The sequence below is a fragment of the Neolamprologus multifasciatus genome, chromosome 7, assembly GCF_963576455.1.
Source record: "Neolamprologus multifasciatus chromosome 7, fNeoMul1.2, whole genome shotgun sequence".
In the NCBI taxonomy this organism is placed as follows: Eukaryota; Metazoa; Chordata; class Actinopteri; order Cichliformes; family Cichlidae; genus Neolamprologus; species Neolamprologus multifasciatus.
The window spans coordinates 37957510-37966442 of NC_140445.1; the positions used below are offsets into that span (position 1 = coordinate 37957510).

The 8933-nt window shown below is 41.4% G+C and overlaps 1 protein-coding gene across 1 annotated transcript; it reads right to left on the reverse strand.

Moving 5' to 3' along the window:
• Positions 1-1068: 1068 nt before the first annotated feature.
• On the reverse strand, positions 1069-7868 carry LOC146514768 (carnitine O-acetyltransferase-like). Its single transcript, XM_085167177.1, has 12 exons — positions 7750-7868; positions 7048-7101; positions 6745-6910; positions 5462-5636; positions 5201-5379; positions 4617-4717; positions 4271-4390; positions 3535-3657; positions 2175-2310; positions 1953-2015; positions 1632-1769; positions 1069-1457 (listed from the first exon to the last, which is right to left on the reverse strand). Exons 1-12 carry the CDS (start codon positions 7779-7781, stop codon positions 1242-1244), a joined length of 1503 nt encoding a protein of 500 aa, XP_085023303.1. The 5' UTR covers positions 7782-7868; the 3' UTR covers positions 1069-1241.
• Positions 7869-8933: the final 1065 nt, after the last annotated feature.

Consider the following 8933-nt stretch of genomic DNA (forward strand, 5'->3'; position numbering starts at 1 on the left):
GTTAAGGCCATTCGCGATCTACGATTTTGGTGAACTTTTAGACTCCAGTCAAAAGACAAGTTGACACAAGCTGTGTCCCATTTCAGGGTCTGCACGCTTGAAGTACGCGCACTAGGCGTACTACGTACGGTGCGTACTATAAGTACGAGAAGTGCGGAAGTGAGAGGCTTGTGAAATGGGACGGTATATGCTTCGTCGCGCTGTTCAGGTTGCCTAGCAACCATGATACTAACCACGAGACACGTTACATACAGCTTTGTTTGACATAAATGAAGGAGAAAAATGTTTTGTTGGTCATTCAGTTTTTGTCATGACATCACTTTGATTAGTTGAGTATCTGAGGCTGAGACCACAGGACTGTAAAACATGATTCAAGGGCTTCATTTCTGTACTGAACAGTCATTTAAGACTAGCTAGTAAATAATAATTAGTTAATGTTGTTCATGAGACTGAAGTCATCTCACTATGGTAATGTAAATATCATATGGCCAATATTATAGTATTGTCAGATTATTATCTATCTATCTATCTATGACTGACTTTAATTATCCATAAAATCATCAGATTCTCTGTAAGATTAAGGTCGACTATATATATATATATTTAGAAGTAGAGGCTTTAAAACCAAGGGTTATGTTTTAAACTATGAAATAGTCCAAACATGTTATTTTATAAACATTTCTCCTATTTTTACAAGTTCAAGACTAAAAAAAAAGTAATAAAAACATTTTCACCCTGTGCAGCTTTGTGCTTTACACAATGATGGAAGTCTAAGGCACACAAGTACAAACCAGACTGCTAGCTACAGATAAATATTATTATCAGACAACGAGCAGTCTTCATTAATGATTGTTTTAAAAAGTTCAGAAAATAATCTGTGTGATCAAGTTTTGGGTTTTTTTTTTTTTTTTTTAAAGATTCAAAGAGTTTTCATTTTCTGATTAAACCAATCACACACTTGTTGGTTTTCAGTCTGATCAGGTGATCATGTGATGGTGAAATATCCAGTCAAAACCACCAAACAGTTACATTTTCATGCTGTAAACATGTGCTTCACTCATTCTGTGATTTTTTTTTTTTTTAATTTTATTTATTTTTTTAGTAACATCATAACATCATTTGAAATGTGGAGGACAGTAGCTCTCACTGATTCAGTCTCATTTAAAGTGCATGATAAATCAAACAAATCGTCTGTCTCACTGCAGCATTTGTTTCATCTCCGGAAACGTTCTGTTGGAGCCTCACAGTTTGGCTCTCTGCGCTTGCTCCAGCAGTGTCCTCATGTCCAGCAGCACGTCCACCACGGCCTGAGCCAGCTGTGCTGTGGCTGTTTCTTTGCAGCTATTGAAAGCAGACACGGCAAAGTTGATGTGGTCGTTCATGGGGTTGTAGCACACACCGTACCCGTTGGGCACAACAGGGCCAAAGCACATGACGCAGTCGGTCTGGGATGGGACCTTTTTGAAGATATAAGAAGTAGAGGTTAGCTTGCAGGACGTTTAGATGTTTCAACTCATCTGGAGTTTGTGTTGCTCAAGTTACATAAAAAGAATTCCATATACATGAAAACCCAAGGTTTGCAGGGTCACATTTTCTATTTGCATGTGTTGCTTCAGAATATTGTTGTATACCTGACTGGTAGACAGTCTGTAGTGTAAGGCTTTAGTGTAGGCGGCGTCTTTCAAGACGTCAGGGATGGAGAGGTTCTCTTCGATGGCCTGCATCTTCAGACCCAGCAGGTGTCTGTCGATGGCCTGACCACTGACTGCCTATGAAGGACAGATAGAGCAAAAGCAATGATTTTTTTTCCCCAGTGGATTCATTAAATATTCAGGTCCCTTCATTTTCTGCACCCACATGCTGTAGATGTGAGGCTAGAGTCACCTCTACTGTCACTGCAGAGATGTGCTCATTGCTGGACCTTTTACAATCCCAGTGCTGTGAGCACTCACCATGTTAGTGTATGACCTGTGAGCCTTTACAGCCTTCTCCATGAGATCCACTTTCTCAGAGTTCTGTGTAAACAGGAAGAAGATGGGAAAATCAAACTTGCATTAAACTTGACTCATATTCATTTAACGAGTCTAGTTTAATAAAACTTGAATTTAAACAAGCCATTAAATCAAATAAAAACATTCATTCCTGGCCGCTGTATGATCAGTTTGGTGGCCGACCTGTTTGCTGGGATCGTCAAAGGCTCTGACGAAGGCGGCTGAGGCACGTGAAGCTGATCGTATCGTATCTGTACGACCAAATCTGAACATCCGCAGGGAGGCGCTTTCATATGTGGCACAGCACTGCTGGTACATCCTGCAAGGAGAGAGGAGAGGATATTTTACCTCCAGGAACAAAAATGAGGAATTAAACTGCTCTGATGTTCAGTCACAGCTCATAAATGAGAAAAAAAAATAAATAAATCTTTGATGGTTCCAGTCTGAGCAGAGGATGGCACCATTTCAGTACTTCAGAAGACATCATAGTTAATTTAATTAAGATTTACATAAGAATTTATATTTATATTAAATTCATATAAGAACGAAACTAAATAAAGATGACGCTTGTAATCCTACCGATTACAGCAGTTTACAGAAGCATCCCAAAATCTTCTCTCTGCTGAGAGATGCTTAAGAGGATCTTGCAGGACCCAAAAATAATAATAATAATAATTTTTTACATAACCTGGGTTTAGCTGCACTGAGATGATAAAGAGGGCTAGAAGTCACAGAGGAATAACAGGGAAAATCTTGTAAATTTTTAAATTAAAAGCCCCTACACAGACAGAGCAATGGCTCATATGATGTCCAACCTAGGGCTGGGTATCGTCACTGATTTCTAGAATCGATTCGTTTCTGATTCACAAGGTCCCGATTCGATTCAATTCGATTCAATTTGATTTGAATCTGGGAAATTTTGACAGTCAGAAATATTATAATTCAGATCGGTACATTTACATATTTTTGTATCTATAAAAAGGAAGCTAACACACGCAAGAATTTGTCAAAGGTGTGAGTGTCAAAGTAGCTAAAGATAAAACACAGAAAAACATGAAGATGGTTTTCCTGGCCTGGATTTTATAAAAATATTCTGCATAGAGAGATAAAACTAACAGCTTTATGATCAGCGCAAAAAGGGACACAAAGCGCGGACCCGCCGACAGATCAGAATCAGCAAGCTGTCGGCTTTCAGCCCCGACCGTCAGCTGAGAAAGGCGACATCTCACTGATTCTGATCTGTCAGCGGGTCCGTGCTGTGTGTTTACGTCTTTGTGCAGAATCTGTGTTCCTGCTCTCATTTACTGTCTTAGCTGTTTGGTGGTTGTTGAAATTTTGTGATCTTTCACCTGAGATTCTGGCATTTCGGGAAAAATAAATAAATTTATATTAAAAAAATCGATTCAGGATTTTAATGAATCGATTTCACGTTATCCAAGCCAGTATCGATTTTAATTGATAAATCGATTATAAAAACCCACCCCTAATCCAACCTCTGTGCTACAGTTAGAAAGCCAGGCACTAACACCAACCAGCGCCTCACCTGTAGTAGGCCAGCTGCAGCGCCATCTGGATGAAGGCATCGGGACTCATCTTGTGGGCTTTTGGGAAGTTTTTTCCAAAGTGTCCAAAAACCATCACCCTCATGTCCAGGTCCTGGGCTAGTCTGTAAGGGGAAAGATGTCACATTTACACTGACTGTTAACACGTATGTAGTCAGCAAGTTTGGACAACATTGTTGTACCAGAGTATTTGGACTATGATTTTCAGTATCATCACATTAAGATGTTCTTCTTTCCTTTACATAAGGAGATGATATATTTCCATTTGCATTGTTGTGTGCTGCACAAAAACCCCACCAGAGGGCAGTATGTACTTGTAAACAATCTGCTGAGCTCAGCGAGCTGTGAAACTGGCCACAAAGCGTATTAAAGCGGCAGTATATTTAGCTTTGTCCTACCGATACAGATAAGCTACGTCACACAAATTAAGCTTGAAGAAAACTTTGGATAAAGAGGGTAAAGCTTCTAACTGGATTCATTTTTAGTCCCCCAGAAAAAAAAGAAAGTTAAGAAAATCAAGAAAAAAAAATAAATCACAACCCATATGTTAGCTTTTTCATATTCACATGTCAGTACTGAACAAGGTTATCTCTTTATGTTTGTTTTACACACAACTGCTCAAATCTATATCAAATTATACCTGGGTTAACACAAATACTGTCCTGAAAAAATAAAATATTGCCCAAACATGATACTCATCCCAAAAGCTGCCCTCACATGTTCATGCTGTTCTTGGCCTCCTCGATGTCTTTCTTGATAGCCGACGTGATGTGGAAGTCTAATTTCCGCGGCATGGGTAAAGGCACCATGGGAGACCGCACCATCTCAGGCTTCCTCCTGTTAACACAAAGAAAAAAAACAAAACATACACAGAATCGGTGTTCACACCAGAAAAAGAAATCTGAATGAGTGGATGAGATGGAAATTGAGCTGCAGAAAGCAACTGAAACAAATGTAGTGCTTTCAAACATGTCCAATCACACTGTGGTGAACATTCCCATGCCAGAGGCTCTAAAGGGTTCCTCTATGAAAATAAACTGAAGATAATCTGTGACCTACTTACGTGTACTCTACAACGTGGTCGATCAGGGCTACGATGGGGGGACCTTCAGCCGGCGCGTGCTCGTAGTTTGCTCCACACGCCCCATCCTCTCCAACAATGAACTGGAAGAGAGAAGAAAAAACATTTAAGGAAAACACTTCACGTTTTCTCTATTGCTGAGGGATTTAACGGCCTTATTATATTATTATTACAGTAACCACAGTTCCAGTTTATCAAACATCAAAGCCCACTGAAGAGAGACCAAACCACCAGGGAGAGGAAACCAGGCCTTGCTGCAGGAGACAGGTTCAGAAACGTCAAATGTCTTGATGCATGAAAACATGCATCCACGCATCATGTTTTTCAGCTAAAACTGTCCTGCAGTCTAAGATACAGCCACCTTTCTTCAGTTAAACTTGTTTGTTAAGAGTTTGAGGGATTTAAAGGCTCTTCTGTAATAGTGATGTTTCTCTTACAACACTTCAAGCTGAATTTAGGCTGAGTGAGAGAGAAACATCTGCATGTACAGACACCTTGGCGTTCAGGCTGTCTAATGAGGTTGTTGCTGTCTTTTGTGATCACTGTTGTATGCACGTGCAGGTCACCTGCAGCGTCTTGTCGAACCAGCGGTTGCCACTGTTCCACTGGCTGCCTCCTCCGTGCAGCATCTGGATGGCGGCACAGCTGCGGTAAAGCTCATTAGACACCCGAGGCATCGCTCCATCCAGACACAGTGTGAAGATGCTTCTCTGGATAGCCAGCACCGACTCTTTGTTGGTTTTATCTGCACACACAAAACAAAAAGTGACTAAACTGCTCCACAGACTCGCAGCTCTCATAACACAGTCAGCGTCCTGTTGGCTCACCTTTGATGAGGTTGAGGTAGGCTTTGCCCCACGAGTCTCGGTGCTGCGTGGTGAGGATGCCGACAGGCTCAGAGTTGGAGTTTGCTGAGGCACTGCAGATCCTCTCCAGCTGGACGCAGAGCTGATCTGCAGTCAGCGGAGTTCCGTCGCTGTTGTACACGTCCAGCACAAAGAACTGGATCCAAGTGGAAGAAAGAGGTCGAGTCAGAAATCAGTCTGCCAGATGCAGATGCAACAAAAGCTGGTGTCCAGACCTGTGTCTAACACATTCTTTGAATAGTTCCTGATTTAAATTAGGAAGCAAAAGTGCTAGAGTGGTAACTTTGGGGGATTTGTTAATCTTTCTACTAGGGTGACATACAAACATTCATCCATCACAAGTGATTAATATACTGATTTGTTTCTTAAAAATAAGCCCAGTCAAAGTTGTTTTTTTTTTATGAATCAAAAATGCAAAAGATGAAGGAAATGATCCTGAAAATAGACGAGTGCTCAGTTCCTCCTTTTATATGAATCACAAAAGGTTTATGTCTGTGGGTATAGATCTGCAAACCTATATAAATATTACTACTTTGGAAGAATGTATTAGGGGGTAATGCTAACTGCAGGCTAATAGCCTGGAACAAACCCTAGAATACTGTATGGCATTAGCTGAATATCGCCCCCTAATGGTGGATGCAGTGAAAAAAAAAAAAAAAAAAAACAAAAGGTCCCAGTGTTTAAAACTCTCAGCCTTAAAATTAATTACTAACAACAGCAAGCAGCTAGACTCTATTAATAAATAGGATGGCTGACTGTTATGATTTGTGCTTTTTTATTGTTTCTAAAATGTGTAAAGCAGTGCCAGGACTGCCAAAGGCCAAGCTCGCTCAGATGTGCTAACTACAAAGCAAGTTTAACATATCCAGGATCGCTTTCCTTATGTAGTTTCATTTATTATCGCCATTCAGGATAGGTGGTAAAGATAACACATCACTGATCAATCAAGCTATGAGTGTGTTCACTCAAAATCTTTAAATCTGAAGCAGAGAAAATACATAGCCAATGCATTTTGATATTTCAGCCTCGGTGGTTTTAGATTAGATAAAACTTTATTAATCCCTCAAGTAGGTTCCTCTGGGAAATCCTTCTTTTTTAAAGGATAAAGGATGTCCAAAACACCACACAGGTTTCACGTGGCTGCTCCGTTCAGACCCATGAAAGTGCCGAGTGTACTCTGGAAAACTCGAGTTTACCGTGTTTGCTGATCTCTAACGTCAGGCTGCAGAAGGCGAGCTGCTCACCTGGAAGTTGTGCACTATGGTGATGTGTTTGGGGGGTCGTGAGCTCTTGGCGTGGTTCACCACCGAGTCTCTCTTCAGACCAGGGATCCGGCATGATGACAGCACCTCGTAGTACTGATTCATGCAGAGAGGCTTCCCTCCCAGGTACTCGACCGGAAGAGTTTCACTGAAAGAAAAATATTCTATCATTTACTGCATGCTTCGGTTTGACTGATTAAAACGTATTCAGGATCATGTGATCTCATTAAAATGTAGAATTTCATCCCTGCTGAATAAAAACCACATTTTAAAATAAGTACTCACTTATCGATCATTGTCTTAAAGTCCAAAACGCCTGCTATCAGTTTAGCTGCAAACCTGAAGACAGACAGAGATCAATATAATCTATTGAGTTTCAGTGACAGGAGCCCAGAGATTCACAGGGTATGCCAAAGAAAATGCTGAAAAAACATGAAACTTTGACAAGGAAAAAAAAAAAAAGAAAAAAGGAAAGGAGTAAAGGAAAGGAAAGATGAAATAAAAAGGAAAGAAAAAAATAGGGGAAAGGGAGGGAGAGGAAATGAGGAAGTGAGAGTGAGAACAAAAAGGAAATGAAGGAGAAAAAAGTAGACGAAAGAGTAGAAGAAGAAGAGGAAGATGATGCAAGCTTATGAGTGGAAGGAAGGAAGGAAGGGAGGGAGGGAGGAAGGATGGAAGATCCAAAGCACCTCAAATACACATCAAACCTCTGAACACCAAAACTGTCAGCTGGAGTGGAAGGTCTGATCTTTTATTTACTTCAATGACTGAACTGAATATGTTTATGATGGACACATGGATTCAGACCTAACCCTAAACACCACGGGATCTGGTCCAACCAGATCCTGTAAAAACAAACAATTCAGTCATCATCAGGGAAATCAAGGTGCACGACTTTATACCGCAGGAAAAGAGATACTGAAAACCTGTTTGGGATTCAGAGCATTAAAGAGACTCTGACATTCGGAAGAAGCTGCATGTGATCACCTTATTTGTCCTTTCTTATCACTGAAGTTCATGCGAGGCAAAACCAACCCAGGACTTGAATGGACGACCACAGGCAAACGATAGTCGAGGTAAGCCACCTGAACCCACCACTGTGACAGCTAAAGAGAGACAAACACACAGATAGGCACTGAGTGGATCACACATCAAGAAGAAAGCCACAAAATAACTTTGTTATCAGATTTTCCTTTAAAGAAGAAATATTAGATCAGTTTACAGAAAGACCCCTTAGACTCGAAGATGAGGCAGGACGTCTGACATCAACACTGCATAAAAAGGTTGAGAAGAAACTGCTCTAGACAGTCAGTTTTTTCTACTCTTAGGTCTGTGTGATGTCCATACAGGAATATCATTAATATGGTCAACTCAGGCACAGAAGTCACACCCTCCTGCTCTTTGAGAGGGGTCAGCCAATCAGAAGAAAGTTGGCTGTGAGGAGTGTGAGGAAGTGAAATCTGACTTATTTCACACAGAGGAAGAATTAAAAAGCCAAAGTAAGACAAAAGGGGGATTATTTGAACTGAAATTCAAACAAAGCTACTCTAGCAGACTCCAAAAATGAGAGTATGGAGGTGGAAATAAGCACCATAAGTCTAGTTTAATATATTTAAAGGACCAGAGTGCCAAAAACAAGGTCCCCTTTTTGAGCTCACCCAGTTCTCAGTTTGGATGCCCTCTTCTCCAGACCCCTCTGCAGCTTCTCTCCAAGCCCTCCGGCTCGCTGAAACTCCTCCAGCAGCCCTTTGGTGTGCTTCAGCTCGTCTGCCTCCACAATGGGCTCTAGGGCGGCAAGGTATCGCTCACAGGTCTGCTGCAAAGGGGGGACTGGCAGGCATGGCAGCCCCTTCTGGTGGGTGAAGTATCGGCCAGCGACTCGAGTGGCTGATACCGGTTTGACCAAGAAACTGGTCTTCACAAAACCGCAGTGCTTCATCATCCCCACCTTTAACAGAGAAATAAGAGAAAAGACATTAAGACAAAAGGTTTGACTGCCACAGCGGATCATCAGCCACTCCCACAGCACATCTCACCACCTCTCGCTGTCCTCATTCATGTCCTGCACCATCCTCCCATACTTCCCTGCCACTCCTGACTTCCTTATGCACTATAACATTTCCTCTCTTGGCACCCTATCATATGCTTTCTCTAGATCCACTTCTCCATAA

Excerpts from the sequence above, each read along its gene's own strand:
- LOC146514768 (XM_085167177.1), bottom strand. The coding sequence starts at position 7,781 with ATGAACTTCAGTGATAAGAAAGGACAAATAAG. Across the intron at positions 5,637-6,744 it reads CCATAGTGCACAACTTCCAG|TTCTTTGTGCTGGACGTGTA; the intron begins GTGAGCAGCTCG and ends ACTTGGATCCAG. Across the intron at positions 2,311-3,534 it reads CTGCAGCTGGCCTACTACAG|GATGTACCAGCAGTGCTGTG; the intron begins GTGAGGCGCTGG and ends CTCTCCTTGCAG.